This window comes from Sceloporus undulatus, chromosome 2, assembly GCF_019175285.1.
Source record: "Sceloporus undulatus isolate JIND9_A2432 ecotype Alabama chromosome 2, SceUnd_v1.1, whole genome shotgun sequence".
In the NCBI taxonomy this organism is placed as follows: domain Eukaryota; kingdom Metazoa; phylum Chordata; class Lepidosauria; order Squamata; family Phrynosomatidae; genus Sceloporus; species Sceloporus undulatus.
The window spans coordinates 15871212-15890375 of record NC_056523.1 but is presented as its reverse complement, the minus strand read 5'-3'; the positions used below and the strand labels follow the sequence as shown (position 1 = coordinate 15890375).

General features: G+C 40.8%; 3 protein-coding genes across 8 annotated transcripts in view; 1 reads left to right on the top strand and 2 right to left on the bottom strand.

Annotated features, from left to right (window-relative positions):
• Positions 1–19164, top strand: part of LOC121921062 (serine/arginine repetitive matrix protein 2-like) — a 148693-nt gene that overhangs the window by 30764 nt on the left and 98765 nt on the right. The gene's annotated exons all lie outside the window — the stretch shown is intronic.
• The window catches only part of LOC121921074, a 45347-nt gene that overhangs the window by 3897 nt on the left and 22286 nt on the right, over positions 1–19164 (bottom strand). The window lies entirely within an intron of this gene.
• LOC121921068 (zinc finger protein 501-like) overlaps positions 1–19164 on the bottom strand; it is a 58721-nt gene that overhangs the window by 36952 nt on the left and 2605 nt on the right. Inside the window, exons 1-4 of one of the 4 annotated variants that reach the window (XM_042448547.1) lie at positions 17988–18131; positions 14335–14461; positions 13728–13838; positions 11112–12293 (exon numbers count right to left, since the gene is read on the bottom strand). In XM_042448547.1, coding sequence (XP_042304481.1) covers positions 11112–12293; positions 13728–13838; positions 14335–14461; positions 17988–18008 — 1441 coding nt within the window. In that variant the 5' untranslated portion in view covers positions 18009–18131. Of the gene's footprint in view, positions 1–11111; positions 12294–13727; positions 13839–14334; positions 14568–17987; positions 18132–19164 lie in introns of those variants that run through there. The other 3 variants (XM_042448548.1, XM_042448550.1, XM_042448549.1) reach the window with 3 other exon arrangements.

Genomic DNA, 19164 nt, shown 5'->3' with positions numbered 1-19164 from the left:
TGGCATCTCCAGCCTGCCCCTCCTCCAGATCCAGGACTCCAATAGCCAAAAAGCCCAAATCAGCTGATCTTTGAGTTTTCTCTCCCCAGCCCACCCAAGCTCATCTCAGGTTCAGAGGTGCTGGGAGTTGTAGTTTCTCTCTGTTTGAGAAGGAGGATTTACTGGGAAGCTTAGACAATTCAGAGACATCTGGAATTCAGTGCAAATAGTCTATCTCATGCAAAATGCTTGGGACCAGAAGTGTTAGGGGGTTTGGGTTTATTTTTATTTAATATTTATCTATTATTTTTTATTTTTTTATTTATGGGCTTTGGAAACGCGCATACATAATCAAGATATAATGAGATATGTATCCATAATATATATATAATATATATATATATATATATAAGTGATGCCTTTAAAAAGGCATCAGACGGATCTCTGAGTCTTCTGGCAGGCCTTTCCGGACCAACCTTCCCGTTAAAACCAATGTAGATTGCCTTCATTTCCCAAATGTCTCTCCCCAATCTTGCCTATTTTAAATTGATTTAATTTGTATTATATGTTGATATTTAGTTTTAAAGTAAAGGATCAGGGGATGTTAATTTTAGTTATGTAATGATGTGTTGTGTATTTTTTATTTCTATTGTAACCGCCTGATCTTCTGGGAAGGGGGGATTAAATAAAAATTATTTATTACAGTCGGCCCTTCTTATACAACGGATTTTTATAACGGATTCAAGCATACACGGTTGAAATCTTCCAAAAAAGTATAAATTTAACTGATTTCCCATTTTTATTAGGGACCCAATTTTGCTATGTCATTATACTTAATGGGACTTGAGCTACACGGATTTTGTTATACACGGGGGATCTTGGAACCAAACCCAGCGTATAAAGGATCCACGTATTATTATTATTATTATCTTGGGATGGGACCCAAGTCTAAACAGAATCATATGGTGGAAGAGACCTCAAAGGCTAGCATGTCCATTGTCCAACCCGTCCATGCAGGAATACACAAGCAAAAGCAACATGAACATTTTTTTTATGTTTCATATGCAGCGTGTACCTGTAGCTGAAGGTGTGAAATACACCGTGTTTTATTTAATTGTGTGCATGAAACAAAATTTGGGTACATGGGACCATCAGAAAGCAAAAGGTGCACTATCTCCGCCACACATGGAACTGTTTTGGTTTTAGAAAGATTTTGGACCTGGAATTGGGGATAAAAGAGACTCGCTGTATGCAAAGGGATCTTGTGGCACTTTTCAGGCTCAGCTAAGCAAAATACAACATCTTCCACCAGTTGTCTGATCCCTTTGCATACTGCCTTGTGTGAGGTTAAGGCCGTAGGTCCTTTTGATTTAGGAAAAGCCTACATTTGTAGCATGAATAGTATGTTGTGTGTGTGTGTGTGTGTGTGTGTGAGTGCTGTATATACTTGACTATAAGTACTTCCTGTAATAGTTGAGGGCAGTTTTGGTTCCAAATTATGGATTTTGCTATGACCCGTGTAAGTCGAGGTAAAACCTAGGGGGCATAAGCAAAGAATTAAAGGATGAAGCAAGTAAAAACAATGTCAAAGAACTCACAAAAATTCCAATAGAATATAGTTCTTTGTACTCACCCTTAAGGCTGGATGAAGAGAGAGTAGAGGGGGTCAGTGCTTCAGGACAGATAATTCTTGCTTTTCATCAGGAGATAGTTCCTTTTTAAATAAGAGTAAAAACAGTACTTTACATTGACAATGGACAAGTCGAACTGAGGTCTTTTGGCTCAATTTTTTGACCTAAATTTCTAGACTTATACTGAGTATCTACAGTGTGTGTGTGTGTGAGAGAGAGAGAGAGAGAAAGAGAGGATTCTGCTGTTGTGTGCTTGAGTCATTTATTATATTAGCTTTATTTATAAAGCGCTGTAAATTTACACAGCGCTGTACATACAATCTTTTTAATTGGACGTTCCCTGCCTCAGGCTTACAATCTAAAAGACATGACACAAAAGGAGAAGGGAAAGATGTGGAGAGGGGGCCTCTCTAGTAGGATAATACATATAAAATACATAGCAATACAAGGAGGATTCAATAAACAACAACAAAGAACATAATAGATTTATGGCAACCGAAAGTGAATGTTCAGGGGGTTTTTTTGCAAAGATTTGTTGGGGCAGGGGGTTGCCTTTGCCTTCCTCTGAGGCTGAGAGAGGGGTGATCAAGAGCAGTGATGGTGAACCTTTTAGAGCCGAGTGCACAAACCGCAACCCAAAACCCAACTTGTTTATTGCAAATAACCATGTCCTCTGGCTTTCTATTGGCAAACTCTAGCATCTGTGCTGGGGCGATGGCACATGTGCCAAAAGAGAGGGCTCTGAGTGCCCCCTCTGCACGCGGCCTAGGTTCGCCATCACGATCTAGAGGGTTTCTTGGCAGTGAGCTTCAGATCTGGTCTTCACTGTCCTAGTCCCAGTGCCCAAACCACACCACCCATGGCTTTCATTGCATTTCTAGACACTCCAAATCATAGAACCAAGCACAAAAATATGGTGTTGTCGAAGAAAGGAACAAGATGCTCACCATCCACACCCATCCACCACATACAGAAAGAAACAAGACAGCAACTGAACGTTACCTAAGCTCTAAATTTTTTCATTCCCAATTAGATAGGGTTGCCAGAGTGAATCCAGATCTCCAGAGTCCCAGTCCATCTGCCTGATATATAGTCATGCTGTATCAACCGGCATAACCAGTTAGCCAGATAACACCCGCATCCATGAAGTTTTTTAAGACCAGGTTGGGGCTGTCCCTGCACTACTATCTTATGGTACAGAATTCATTAGCTACCACTCTATTGTGAAGTTGTTCCTTTCTTTCCTGAATATTCTTCTAAGTTTTTGGTGGTACAGTGGAGCCTTGTTATACTCTGGGTTTGGCTCAAGATCCCCCGTGGATAAACAGTCCGTGTATGCTCAGGTCCCATAATATAATGACATAGCAAATGGTGTCCCTTATATAAAATGGAAAATCAAGGTTTGCTATTGAGAATTTATACTTTTTTTGAACATTTTCAAAACTGTGGATGCTTGAATCCGTTTATAAAAAAAATCTGTGTATAAGAAGAGCCAAACTGTAATTTATATTTTCAACTCACCCCACTTAGGCATGGAAAGAAAACACACCAACTTGGGTACACAACATTTTGCTGCCGATATCATTTCTAAATAATGCTGTTGCAGTGTGTATTACAAACCGAAATGGGGGTTGAATTTGGAAACTTGTTATTCATTGCCACTGGATGTTATTCTCGGTTATTAATTGGCTCAGATCATGTACTCTTTTTCCAGCACGGGACTACAGCAACGGAATGCCTGCATCTATATCACACAGAGGGTATTCCTAATCTATACTCACATAGTATCTGCAATTCTATATCACTACATGAGAATACCGTATTTAAATCAGTGGGCCACAACTCCCAAAAACGGCTCCAAAACAGTACATTTCCTTACTGTAGTAACCAGAAGTCACTTTGTTTCAATATCTATGTGCTCTATGTGTTTGACAAAGGCTTTACCATTTGGGAATAGATTTTCACCCCCCTTTCAATTGACAGTCTTGGTGGAGTGGCTTGGAAGGCTAAGAAAAGAAGATGGGGATGTATACGGCTCACAGGCCTCCACCTTTCTTCAAACATAGACATAGAGAAAACCCACAACTCAGTTATGTAAAGAACGGAATACATTATTAACCACAGGGAAAAACAGGAGCAAAGCAAATGTACATGTCACCCCTGAAACAGAAGTCAGATAGTTCTTTCCAAAGCTTGAAGTTTGCATCTCTTCATGCCACCTACTCAGCATGATGGCCCTTTAGGACCAGGTCCATCATTGACAAAAAAAGGCACCCATGGAAATCTCTCTCTCAACTGAGAAAAACATCAGCATCCCTATACCGAGCATGGCATTCAGCCCTCCCCAACCTCAGACACTCCAGTGAGAGAGAGTACAATTCAGGACTACTCAGACAGCATGTTGTCTGGGATGAGGAGTGATACATTCTAAGCACACCCAGTCTAAACCATACCCAGGTTGGGATGAGCTGATGTTCTTTTTTTTTTTCCCGTCTCTGTTTCTTGGCCCTTTCCATCCCAGGCCCTCTAAACCAGTTCAGCTCCTTTCCCACCAGAGTGCATCATACACACATACACATGTATGTGTCTTGAGACCTTATTCTATTTCAGTGTTCCCAAACTTAATCCTCCAGGTATTTGGACTTCAGCTTCACGACTTGCCAAGCTTGCTGGGGCTTCTGGGAGTTGAAAGTCCAAAACACCTGGAGAACAAAGTTTGGAAATCACTTTTCTTTTGAATTTTAATTTTCCTCCAGCTCTCAAGCCATACACATGGTTTTCCTATAGCAAATACAATAGCAAGTACATTTCTATACGTTTCCTGCCTAATGGTTTACAATGTGTAAGCCAATTGCCCCCAGCAAGCTGGGTACTCATTTTACTGACCTGCAAAAGAATGGAGGCTGATAGACCTTGAACCCTCCCTAGGATTGAACTCCAACCTTGTTGTGCCAGTACCAGTATTTAAACCAATGCGCCACGGGGCTCCTACCCCAACAAGTTATCCTCCAAACAACCCTATGAGGTGGAACAGGGGACTGAGTATAGTGGACTGGCCCAAAGTATGATACTTTGACACTGAATGGGGATTAAACCCAAGTCTTTCAAGCATAATCCAACACTTTAGCTGGTACCTGAGGGAAACACCAAGATGGTCCTTCTACTATGTCCCAATACCAAAACCAACTGGCAGCTTAATCTTACTTCAACATGGTGACAGGACAGTGTCTCCACTACACCTGAAGGCAGCAGCCCACTTAGAGGGGCACAGTAGGCTGTGCAAGAGCTCTTTCCTCTAGTGCTTCCTTGACAAAAATGCTCCTCCGTACCTGTGCATGAAGCAGCTGCTTCACTCTACCTATGTAGCACCAGCCCTGTTGAGCAGAGTAAACAAATGAAAGAAAAGTGGGAAAAAAACAGAGGCGTTGAGGCATCTGATTAATGCTGGTGATTCAAAAGATCCAGGGGGAAATCAGAAGCCGTACCCTCCCCTCCCAAAACATTATGTGCCTTCAAGTCAACTGACAACTTAGATTAAACCCCATGAAATTTCTGGGTTTTCTTAGGCAACGAATGTGCAGAGGTGGCTTTGTCGGTTCCTCCTCTGAAATATAGCCTCAGCACCCTGGTTGTTGTTGGCAGTTCCTATCTAAGTGCTAAACCAGGCTGATCTGTCAACCCAAGATCGACAGGATCTGGTGCCTTTAGCATACTAAAGTTTACCCCTCCAATAACACCTCCCACATGTTGGCAAATTATCGCCAGCTTCAGTATACACATCCGCCAGTAACAAAAGAGAAGGCAGGAGTTGATCGGAAAAGACTTTTGCTGTGATCAGGCTACTCGCAGGGGTAGGCACATGCTTTGCATGCAGAAGGTCCCAGATTCCTTCCGTTAAGTCTAGTGCAACTCTCTCTGAAAACCCTGGAGAATCCTGACAGTCAGTGATGTATAGACTAGAATCAATTGACTCAGATTCAAGTCGTCAATGAGACAAACTTGGACTAACTCGGTAATAAATGACACACTGACTGACTCAAACTTGTTACTTGTTGGCTTTGGTTCAGTCATAAACACATCACAATGTTCCTTGGAGGGGAAGAGCAACACACTTGTTGTTCTCTTTCAAGAAATGCACCATGACGCCCCGCAATACAGGGGCACATCTTGCCTGCTGCTCCTAGGAAAGCTTTAGAAGGTTCCTCCAACATATAGCAAGGACAGGCTACGAGCAGACCTATTTTCTAAAATGCAATCTTGAAAAGCTGCCTATGATAATTTATGTTTCTTGATTTTTTAGTTGCTGAATTCTCCCCACCACATCACATACACCCACGCACCACGCACCACCTCTTTTTTGTTAGTTGGATCCCATACACGAGACTGAAAGTGCTGTATATTTCAAGGACTTAAGACGTGAAGAGAGTTTTGAGACTTGAGGTCTCAAATACATCACTGATCTGGGTAGATATCATTGGAGTATTGTGCCAAAACTTCATAGAACAAAAGGAGGCTTCCTATGACTGGACAAGAGGTTCAAAAACCTTAGCCTGTAAGCACTCTCTACCTGATTGGCAGACCGGATCTCTAAATCCTATGGAATCTGAGGAAAAAATCTCTATTTTGTAACATTCTGAAAAAGTACCCTTTTGTTGAAGACGATCCTCATATTAATCTGTCAGTTTTTAGGCCTATGTTAAAATATGTAGTGCCAGTATCTGACACCAAAATCATATTTCCCAGTTGTTACCTGGAATATTTGATATACATCCACAAGCATTACTAATTAACAGCTGGCAGGCAACAATATCAGCATTTCACTATATTTCCTAGCTAACATGAAAGGTAATATGACTTGACTAAATCTGAGAGCTACCATGCAGTGTTGTAGATTTAAGCATATGTAATTACTGGCATGCATGCGAATATTAGCACTTTTGTCACTGACACGCAACTTATTATATTTTGATAGCTGAAATGTAAGGTATTATTTGATAATAGACCATGCAATAGCATCTTCTAGTAATATTTATAGCTGACAAGCAATGGTGTACAGTATGACTATTTTAAATCACTAGCTTATGACGTTTTATATCAACAAACTGATTTTAAAAAAGCAAACATCAAAGACTGCTTAAACAAACATCTAAAGCACTCATTTTGATTTCAAATTCAGTTTCCAGTAATGACACTGAGTTGCAGCAATTTTCAAAAAATTTTCTCCAAAATTTCATTTCTGTCTCAGTGTCTTAAGTCGATGAACTCTGACTGTGAAGTGCAACAACTGGCATTGTGGAAAATAGGGCAGTGGTTTTCTTGAACAAATGTTTCACTGTGTTCAGGATGTGCCACGGTTTTCCCTTCTGTGTGGACTCCTTCGTTCTGAGCCAGGGACCCTTGAACGAAGTGAGCCATTTCCCAGCTGCCAACCATTCATACAGTTGTTTTCCTGAGCAGCTTCTCCAGGTCACCACAAGGCTTGATTGGTCAACAAATGTTCCCACACTTGGGACAGAGGATTCCTGGAATGAGAAAAATATTAAGGAGAGGGACTGTCAAACGGGTGAGGAAAACCTGGAATTCCAAAGTCATTACCACCCCACCTCCAAAAAAGGGGGAAAAATCAAAACTGAACTCAGTGTGACCTCTAACCGGGTAAGCAAGATCTGGGGGATTCAGGGGCATTTCTTTGCCCTTGGGACCCCAGTGAACTGCCCCTTGGAAAAAGGAAACCAACTGGTCCAAAATATACTGTCCTTCTGTAATTGCAGCTGAAACCTCTTTGTGGAAGACAAGCATGGAGGAGAGGGAAACTGGCTTGTATTGAACAGCTTTAAGCTTAGGGGTGCGCAATTTGCCTTGGGAGACAGTTTTCTTTTAATTATAGTTGGGTCTTCCTTATCCAAAATGCTTGAAACAGAAGTGTTTTGGATTTCGGATTTTTTCAGATTTTGGAATATTGCAGAGACATGAGATATCTTGGAGATGGAACCCAAAGTCCAAACATGACATCATTTATCTTCTACTTACCTTGTACACAATAGCCTGAAGGTAATTTTATACATAATAGTTGTAATATTTTTTGGGCTTAAAACAAAGTTTGGTCTCTGACCATCAGAAAGGAAAGGTGTCACTATCTCAGCTACCCAGTGGACAATTGTATTTGGGAAATACTTTGCACTTTGGATTCCAAATAAGGATACTCAACCACCTGTATGTGATATTAAGAGATCTAAGGTAGCTGAAGACCTGAAAGGAGGGGCAGTGGTCCTATGCAACCTAATGGTCATCTAACTGCTACCTCCCCTGGCCTTGGAGGGGAGGAGAGAAGAGCTGAAAGCCTCTGCTGGACTTGGTCCCCTTCTTGACTGCATTCCTTTCTCCTTTTATGTCATGTCTTTCAGAATGTAAGTGTGGCAGGGAACTGACAATAAACTGATACCACTCAGAGGGCCTTTGGGGCTGAATAGCGAGGTATAAAAACAGTTGACCTTCGTTTTAATGGGAATTCTCCCCCCCCCGTGAAAACGGAGTCATGCCTATTCAAATCCCATAGGCTATAAGTGGGGCCTGGCCTTGTGCATGCACCCCAGGTGAGCATACCATGAAAATAGAGGAAAGTCACCCCTCCGTGGATATTTAAGGGGCATGGATCCTAGATCTGCAGTTAGGACAGGGTGATGGTACGTTCTGGTAGTCAAGGTCTGCTGTCCAGCCCCGGTTTCCTTGCCCCTCGGATTCGCCTTTTCACTTGCTGCCCCTCACTCCTGGAACCTTTTCCTCCACAAGCAAGAGCCATCACTTCATTAACCAGCTCAAAACGGAGTTGAAACCATCCTATTCAGAGAAGCCTTCCCAGGCTTGCATATTGTCGCTTACTATCTGATGTTCTGTTGTTGGCCGTTTATCGATCCATTTCCTGTAATGTTTGCTATGTACTGTATATGTATTATCCTACTTGTGATTATGTATTTTCCCGGATAATGATTAACCTTCCATTTTGAAGCCAAGCCCTCCCGCCAGTCCATCTGCCTTGGTCCAGGCTCGGAGGTTGAGAGGGAACTGCTGGACCTCTTACCTTCTCCCGTCACCACTCCCTTCTCCTTCTGGTCATGTCTTTTTAGATTGTAGCCTGAGGGCAGGGAACCGTCTAACTAAAAAGATTGCATGTACAGCGCTGTGTAAATTTACAGCGCTTCATAAATAAAGGTTAATAATAATAATAAATAAATAATAAGAGCACATGCTGCCCACCCCTGTTCTATACTCTCATAGCATATCCCTCCACATTTACATCTAGCAGTGAAGCCAAGTAGTTAAGTGCCCATCAATTTTGAAGTGCAGCATGGCAGTCCCAAAAATACAAGAGCAATGTTCTACATAAAGGGTGGGGAAAGTGTGCCCCTCGACCCCACTTGTAAGTTTCCCAACGCCCCTCAATTGTTAAAAAAAACATTTTATATGTTTTTCAGGTGAAAATTATTTGGAGAATTGTGTGCAAAATCATCAAATGTATCCAAACATGCCAAAAATAGAAACACTCTCCCCCCGCCTCCACCCCAGGCTCCCAGCCAGCCTTAGAACCTCCCACATCCCTTCCAATACTTTCTTTCCCCTCTAATTCACCTCCAAAATTGTGTTGGGAAGCGACACTATATCACTTTTGGTTACCATTATGAAGGCAAAAGAAGAGAAAATAAAGTATTTTGGCACACTTGGGGAGCAATTAGGGGTGGAAAACTGGCCTCTGGCCCTTGCTGAGTTGCCTATTCCTGCTTGCTTTGTTTAACTGTTTATTTGAACCCTTCTATTCCACCTTTTATCACAGGATCTCACAGCAGCAGTGTACAAAGTAAACAATTTAAAACATTTCCAGATTAAATGCATAAATACTTTACAGCCCACATTAAACATAACAAGAGTTAAAACCACTATTGTGTTTCTGTGTGCCTTCAAGTCGTTTCTGATTTTTGACTATCCCAAGGCAAACCAATCACAGGATTTTCTTGGCAAGTTTCTTCAGAGGGCAATTGCCATTGCCACCTTCTGAGGTTGAAAATGTGTGACTTGCCCAGAGTCACCCAGTGGGTTTTGTAGCTGAGCAGAGATTTGAACCCTGTTCTCCAAAATCATAGTCCAATGCTCAAACTACTACACCACAACAATGCAGATGTGTACTTTGAAGTTCTCAAACAGTTTCATAAAAAGCCAAGTTTGGCTTTGACACCAGTAAGAAACCAACGTTGGCACCAGTTGGACCTCCAAGGGAGGGCATTCCACAATTGGGGTGCCATAGCTGAGAAGTGCTATATACACAGAAATATATGTTTTCAAATGTGGGGAAAAGAAGCTTTAATATGTGGCTGGACAAACTTTCAAAGGTCTGTGAGTGTCCCATGTTATGTGGAATTAGAATGAGATGTGGGTCAGGATGAAAAGGGGCATTAAACAGGTTTAGTACCAAACAATTTATGGCAAATATCACAGTGGGGAATTGTCCGTTAATCAGGAAAAATCATGGTTAGAGATGCTTCTGTACCTTTCTGAACAGGAAGAGTATAAAGGAATAAATGTTTGGACAGAGTGGTGTAGTGGATAAACTACTAGAAGGGGATGTAGGAGATCCAAGCCCAAGTTCCCTTCCTACCATGAAACTCACTGTGTGACTTTAGTCCAACCATTCTCTCTCAGATGTATAGTGAGGGGAAGCAAAAGGCCCACCAAAAAAAAAAAAAAGAATTCTATTCCTCCAAATGAAATTTTCATTCAGTCTCTCAATTTCAAGTGTTGCAGAGAGTCAAACACTGAAAATCATACACACCACTTATATCCGCTGTGTTCACATTCCCCTGGTAATACAGTGAGCCCTTGGTATCTAGGGTTTGGTTCCAGGAGTTGCCATGCATAACAAAATTCAAGGATGGTCAGGTCCCATGATATACAGTGGGGTAGTAAAATGGTATTCCTTATATAAAATGGTTTGTCTTTTGGAGTATTTTTTAAATAACATTTTCAAGCCATGGATAGTTGAATGCAGAATCTGTGGATATGGAAGGCCGATTGTATATTTTGCCCCTTTTCTTTGGATGCCTAAATTGTATTTATGAATATTCAACTGACATTTTAAGTTAGTGCTAAGCTAGAAACATGGAGATTGAAGGAAATTTTCAATGGGGGAACTAATCCTTCATTTTATCCACATGCCCATAGCTACATCTCTGTCTTTACAGGGTAGTTGAAAAGACAAATGTGTTGGGCTGTGCATGATCCATATACACTTTGTAAGAGGAAACGTAGGATATGAAATTAACTAATATATAATTAAATAAACTATTTCTTGTATTTATTTAATTATATATTAGTTAATATAAAGTAAAAGTAAAGTAAATAAACAAAAATTTATTGATATACAATAAATCATGGCGCACACTCCCCAAAGGCAAGTTAGCATTTCTATCACCATTAATCTTTATAAGTTTTGCTTTATCAAGGGCAACTCACCTATGTGTTGCCTCTGATGATGGATTAGGCTTCTATTTGCACTGAATTTTTTCCCACATTCTAAACAGGCATAGGGTTTCTCTCCTGTGTGGACGCGCTGGTGAGTAACAAGATGTGTCCTGTTAGCGAAGCATCTCCCACATTCGGCACACTTATAGGGCTTCTCGCCTGTGTGTACTCGTTGGTGCTTCACAAATGCTGAGCGATCAGCAAAAGCTTTCCCACATTCCAAGCACCTGTGGGGTTTCTCACCCGTATGTCGTCTGTGGTGTCTTGTGAGGTGGGATGGGGAGCCAAAACATTTCCCACAGTCCAAGCATCGATAGGGCTTCTCTCCCGTGTGGGTTCTCTGGTGCCTCACAAATGTTGAGCGTTCAGAAAAACATTTCCCACACTCCAAACACTTGCAAGGCTTCTCCCCTGTGTGGACTCTCTGGTGGCTCACAACATGAGACTGACGGGCAAAAGATTTCCCACACACCAAGCATTTGTATGGTTTCTCTCCAGTGTGAACTCTCCGATGGCTCCCTAGATGTTCCTGGCGTGCAAATGTTTTTCCACACTCTGCACATTTATAAGGTCGCTCTCCTGTGTGGACTCTCTGGTGTTTCGCAAAGACAGAACGATCAGCAAAACATTTCCCACACTCTGAGCACTGGTACGGTTTCTCTCCAGTGTGGACTCGTTGATGTTTTAAAAGATGGGACTGCTGAACAAAACTCTTCCCACAGTCCAGGCACTTATGAGACCTCTCTACCGCATGGATTCTCTTGTGGCTCACAAGGGCTGAAGGGTCGGCAAAACATTTCTCACACTCCAAGCATTTATAGGGCTTCTCCCCTGTGTGGTATCTCCGGTGGATCACAAGCTGTGACTGACATGCAAAATGCTTCCCACATTCCAAACATTTATAGGGTGTCTCCCCTGCGTAGATGCCTTGGTGTCTGGCAAGATGGGCTTTACGGCCAAAGTATTTATCACACACCAAACATTTGTAAGGTTTTTCTCCAGTGTGGACAATCTGGTGGCTCATAAGATGTGAATGACAACCAAAACATTTGCCACACTCCAAGCATTTATAAGGCTTTTCTCCCGTGTGGATTCGCATGTGTCTGGTTAGATTTGGTTTCTGAGTAAAACGTTTCCCACACACAGTGCATAAGTGTTTTTTCCGAGGGTTATCTGCAGAGATAAGCAAAGGCAAACAGAGAGAGAAATTATCTGTCAAAGGATATTGACAGGCACTGGTTGAAATCCCAGCTTTAAACATCTGGAGGGGAAAATAAACACAGTACACCTCCCATATCTACAAGGGATACCTTCCTGGACTTACTGTAAAAACATGAAACCAGAAATTAATGACATTTGGTGCAAGCATACAACAGAATTGCACTGGAGGACCTAGCTTAGAAAGAACATCTCATTATGAATCTCTTGGTACTCCAGTGCAACTCTATGATCAACCTCCTGCAGAAGCATACCAGAGAACTGTGCTGGAGAATCTTTACATTGCCTAGAGAGAACGTATTATTTTGAACATGGGTAAGTGAAATCACTGGTCCCACAGTCGGGTGTACTGTACTTTCTTGCTGACATGTTTCTTTTCTATGTTGGGAACATTTAATCATGTGATCTCTCCTCTGCCTGCATTATGAGCCAGGATATCCATCCTTCTATCTGAGCAATGTCTCTTCTGGTTAGTAGCAGGTCTTAAGGAACTGCCACCAATCAAAACAAGTTTTTCCCAGAGTTTTGGGAGATGCCAAGCTCTAAAGTACAGATCTGCATGCAAGTCATGCATTTTGTCACTGAGCTACGGTACCTGCATTCACACTTGTGAACAAATATACTCAGGTCCAAGAGTGCAGCTTTACTATTTCTAGGTGTGGGATTACAGATTATTGGCAAATGCTAAGGGATTGTTTTTCATTCACATATATATATATATATATATATATTGTACTTTAAACCACTTACTAAGCAGAATTCTCCTGATGTCGGACAATACATTAAATAACTATCAACACATATGAATATAAAATGCATACAAGAAAACAGGGATTAGAGAAAGCAGTATAATAAATCAAAGAAAAAATTGCCTTGAGTCCCATTCTTGGGAGAAGTGCAGGACAGAAATCAAACACATGAATGAATATAAAATCAGCCACAAAGAATAAACATGACATCATGTAAAACAAAAGCAAAATCATCAGCAGGAGAGAAAAATGCTAAGATCTAAAAGCATTACGAACTGGTCTTAAACTGGCAGTGAAAAAGACCAAGATGCAGGCACCAGACATGCTTCTATAGAAAGGTCCTTCCACAGATGAGATGCCACAACTAAGAAGGCCTTGAAAAGGCTTAACCCAGAATAGCTTTCATTTCCTATTCCACTAACTGCCCACCCAGCAAGACAATATTGGGCTCCTTTTCCCTTACAGAGAAAGCAACAGCCAAGTTCAGCATTTCCATCTCTCTCAGTAAATTTGCTGTTTTAATGACAGATTACTGTTTTTATTCTATTTTACATAAGCTGCTCTGGAAACCTTGTTAAGTAAAGAATGAGCTTAGCATGCATAAAATAAATTAATAAATCAGCAAGTCATAATGTCTTACCTGAGCTGGTGTCAAAGATCTTCTTTCCATCAAGGGCATGAGATTCTGGCACGCAGGGGTCTTCCCCTTGCTCCAGACGCAAGACAAGCCCAGGTTTAGGGGCTGGAAACCCTTCTCAGGAAAAAGAAGAGGCATCAATGGCATTAATTTTGCATTTGGAATACAACTCCCACAATCCCTCTGCACTGATCATACTGGCTGGGGCTTCTGGGAGTTAAGTCCAAGAGTCCATGATTTCCACACACCAGGTGTAATGCTAACTGGCTAATAAAGTATATTACCTTAGCCTCATATCTTCTAGATGCATAGGACTACAAATCTCACCACCCCACCGGCCATGCTGCCTGAGGATGATGACACTCTTAGTCCTACACAAGTAGAGGTCTTCAAGTAGAGGAGAAGGCTGGAAGAAAGGGGGGAAACCCACACATTTCCTTAATATTAAAAAGAAGGGAGGGGGAGAAAGGACTAAAAACAAAGCAAAAATGATATTTAAATATTTATTAATCTATTTCAAGAATGTCAATGCCACACTTCAGAATAAAGCTCTCAGGGCACCTACTAGGTATAGCCACACATCTGCCAAATGAAAGAGGAGGTTTCTTACCCAGCAAACCCAAGCTCCCGTAATTTTCTATCATGACCTCTTTGTACAAAGATCGTTGGTTTGGGTCCAGCAAAGCCCACTCGTCCTTTGTGAAATACACAGCCACATCTTCAAAGGTCACAGGGCTCTGCAGGAACACAAAGACGCCTTGCTCAAGCACCACTGCTTCATAATGTTAAAAAGCAAAGTGCGGGAAGTCCCTCAAAAGAAACACAAAACCAATAGGTGAGAACCTGGAAACCAGAATCAAAATTAATATGAAAGATTGTTATCTAATGTTATTTTAATTTGTAGTCTGCCTTATTTTATTGAATGTTAACATGTACTAATATGTACTATATTTATTTTTGTAGAATGTATGCCATAGGCAGGTTTATTTTATCTATTTTAATTGATTGTATGTACAGCGCTGTATAAATTTACAGCGGTATATAAATAAAGCTTAATAATAATAATAATTAATAATAATAATTTCAAAAAAGAGACAGCTACAAAGATACAGATATAGCTGTACAGTCAGTCCTCCATAGCGATGGATATTTTATCCACAGATATAAAAAGATATTTTTAAAAATATAAATACCAAAAAGCAAACTTTGATGATTCCATTTAAAAAAGAGATACACCATTTTACTATGCCACTGTATTTAATGGAAACCTGAGCATTCACAGATTTTGGTATCCACAGGGAGTCCTAGAACCAGACACCAGTGGATACTAAGGGCACATTATAGTATTTTCCCCAGCTAATACTAAGGACCCACTGTATCTAAACATACAGGCTAAGCATGGTCTCAAAAAATTAAATAAATATATTTCAAATTTAAAGAACAAGAATAAGAAATACAGATGGAGGATTTACGAGACCAATAGAAGCGGAAGGATAAGATTAGAAATAACAACAAAAGATAGAACCGAGATATAAAGTTTAGGTAATTGAGAAACCAAGTAGTAGGAAGTGAACTTGATGTTATATGTATTTTAGTATATATTGTCGGAGAGACTACGTTTTATGTTTGGTGTCAACTAAAAAAACTTTTAAAAGGATACCTTGATAAATTACTCACTTAAAAAAGTAATTGAATTAATAGAAGAAAATACAAAACAGATGTATTGTGAACAAAGAAAAGGAAAAAGAGCAGATTTGGCTAACATTGTTCATAGTATCGTGCAAGATAAGATAGCATTAAATGTAATATAAGTATTATATGAAAACTGACACCAGTTGTTATTGTATGTATGTATATTGTGTTATATAGGCAATGTGTATATGTATATGGTGGGTCACATGGTGTAATGTAAGGTATTGTATGTCAAGTGTAAAACAATTAAAAATTAATAAAAATAAATAAATAAACATACAGGTATATCTATATACACTCGGATCTTTGTATCTGCATGGGATCTGTTCCAGACCCCTCTGTGGATACCCAAAAATGTGGAACCTTAAGTCCCATTGTTTTTAATGGCAGTGCAACATGCATGCACCAACAACTGGGCTTGCCATCCACAGGTGCTTAAATCCACAGATAGAAAGCCAGTGGATGAGGACCCACTGTATATGTAATTTAGATAAAGAACAGAGAAAGCACACAAACACAATAAAGCAAATTCGCAAAATTCTGGATATTTTAGTAACAAGCAGTCCAGGCCAAGACCAGTTTTCAGTTCAAAAACCCTGTTGTCTGCAAATGAAAAGTCCACATTCCCAACATTTTTCACAATCTTGATAACTCTGGAACACGATTTCATTTACAAAAATCTTCAGAATGGAAAACCTGAACCTCAAGTTCAACAAGTTTTGTTTGGAATTATTTAAATTGTTTGAATATGTTCTGAACTACTCAAATAGCTTCAGATCCCCTTCTTCTCTGCACCCCACCCTGAGATTTTTAAGTGATATAGGACAGTGATGGCGAACCTATGGCACGCGTGCCAGAGGTGGCACTCAGAGCCCTCTCTGTGGGCACACATGCTGTCACCCTAGCACAGAGTTTGCCAGAGTTTCTTACTAGAAAGCAAGAGGGATGTGGCACTTTGCAATAAATAAGTGTGGTCTGGGTTGCAGTTTGGGCACTCGGTCTGTCAAAAGTGCACCATATAGAATATGAGATTACAATGTGGTATAGTGGTTTGAGCATTGGACTATGACTCAAAATGAAGGTTCAACCCCCCCGCTTGGCCATGAAAACCCACTGGTGACCTTGGGCAAGTCACACTCTCTCAGCCTCGGAGGAGGCAATGGCAAACCCCCTTTGAAAATTATCTTGCCAAGAAAACCCTGTGATAGGCTTGCCTGATGGTCACTCTAAATTGGAAATGACTTGAAGGCAAACAACAACAACAAAAATAAATAAATAAATAAATATACAGCACACCAAATACAGATCACCAGTAAGGACACTCTTACAGCTTGAATCTCCTTTATCTGGAATTCCAAAATCTGAAATACTCCAAAATTATCCAGATGAATGGCTGAGATAGGGACACCATTCCTCCATGATGGTTCAATGTACACCAAGTTTGTTTCATGTGTAAATTAATAAAATGTTGTGTATAAAACTACCTCCAGGCTATGTATATGAGGTGTACGTTGTTGTTGTTTGCCTTCAAGTCATTTCTGACTTATGGTGATGCTAAGGCGAAAGATAAATGAATTTCATATTTAGACTTGGGTCCCATCATCAAAATTTCTCAGTATGTATATGCAAACATTACAAAATCCAAAACACTTCTGGTCCTAAGCATTTTAAATAAGGAAGACTGAACATGTCTGTGCTTTTATTGTACTGTTCTGTCCTTTGTAAACTGCCTTAATCCCCATACTAGGGGAAAGGTGGAATATAGGTTAAACTAGGATGGATGGATAGATAACTGGATCCGTTCTAGGCAGTTGGTATATTCAGTACAGTATCTGGTGGAATCTGAACATATTAAGAGACCTACAATTGTATTCAGAGATGGATAATAAACTGCAGGTATCCTTATTACCGTAGTGAGCTGTAGTGACTTGAGCATTGGAAAATGACTCTAGACACCAGGGTTCAAATCCTGGCTCAGCCATGTAAACCCATTGGATGACCTTGGAGAAGTCACACTCTCTCAGCCTCAAAGGATGGCAACAGCAACTGCCTCTGAACCAATTTGCCAAGAAAACCCTATGAACCTTAGGGACGCTTCCCACATGAACTTCAAAGAGACATCTTCCAAAGCTTCTGCATTCATTTCCCCTCTAGAAATCCCATCACTCTACAGCCCAGCCAACATGGAGGAATGAGGGGTGTTGCAATCCAACAGCATTCCCACCACTAATTTACACTCGAAAAAAAGGGGGGTTAAAATCCCTTCTGTTCAGAGTCAAGTAACGGAGAGACTGAATCCAGCCGATCTTCCAGCTCAGAATCCAATTTTACCATCTGGCTCATATTAAAATGTATTAACTGCTGAACAAAGCTAGCAATTGGTCAAGTCATGCTTGCCAAGTGCAGTCTCCACAGCAATCCTAATACTATTAGGTTCCCATTTCACAGATAATACTTCCAGATAAGAAGTCAAAACCAGAGTGTGCCTACAAATCATTTTTATTGAAGAGTTCCCCCCCCCATTTTAAAAAGTTAAGCATATATGCGGTTGTAGTCGAAGAACTGTCTTACCAAACTGAACCAAGGCTTCATCTACTTCTTAAGTGTGTTGGAAACTCCACCTTAACATTAGGAGGAACCTCCTAACAGTAAGAGCTATGTGACAGTGGAATACACTCCCTCAAAGTGGTGGAGTCTCCTTCTTTGGAGCTCTTTAAACAGAGGCTGGATGTCCATCTGTCAGGGCTGCTTTGATTTGTGAGTTCCTGCATGGCAGAAAGGAGTTGTGAAGAGGACTAGATGGCCTTTGCGGATCCCTTCAAAATCTAGGTTCCTCTGATTCTATGTTGGTGCAGCAGGATGGGGTGAGCTCCCGTCACTAGTCCCATCTTCTGCCAACCTAGCAGTTTGAAAGCATCAAATGCCAGTAGATAGATAGATAGATAGATAGATAGATAGATAGATAGCACTTTGGTGGGAAGCAATAACAGCATGCACCACATGACCACCAGAACAGCCTTTGAACAACAATGGCTCTTCGGCTTAGTAAGGGAGATGAGCATCGCCCTCTACAGTTGGTTACGACTAGACATTTATGCCACCTTTAACTTTACCTTTTACTGTTTTATTGTCTGGACTTTGCCCTAGAATATTTGGATATATAGGGCAGGATATGGAAGACTTCTGAGTAGCCCTGTTTAGGGTTGCACAGCAGACGTGGCACTTTGCAGAAAGACAAAAGTCGAGCCTCTGCCCCAAGGACCTTACAATTCTGACAGGAAAGATCTTGGAATACCTTTGTCAGATGTGAAAGGAAGACACACAGGTTGCAAAGGGATGCAATGCAAGGATAGTGGGTGCATGTGTTCCTTTATGATCTTATCAGCAAAAAAAGAAATACACCAGTTACAAAATTTGAGTATTGTCTGCCTAGCAAAACCGTAAAGCTCCATGGCTTTGATGCTTGTTTCTTTGCATCACTGCAGCAGAGGTTTTTACGATTGCAGATAGATATTATTTTTATGATCTTGTCGTCAGCAACAAAAGGCACAATTGACGAAGGGAGCTGTAATCCACATAAACCGATGGTTACGACTTAGCCTTTAAGGCGCCACAAGCCTCCTTTGGGTTGGCAGGGAGAAGGATATGGGGAAACTTGCATATAAACATAATGAGAAGACATGCCTCCGAGCTGGGCTTTTATAGCGCTGCAGCGCCAAGAAAAACTACACCCAGACAATTTCATTAC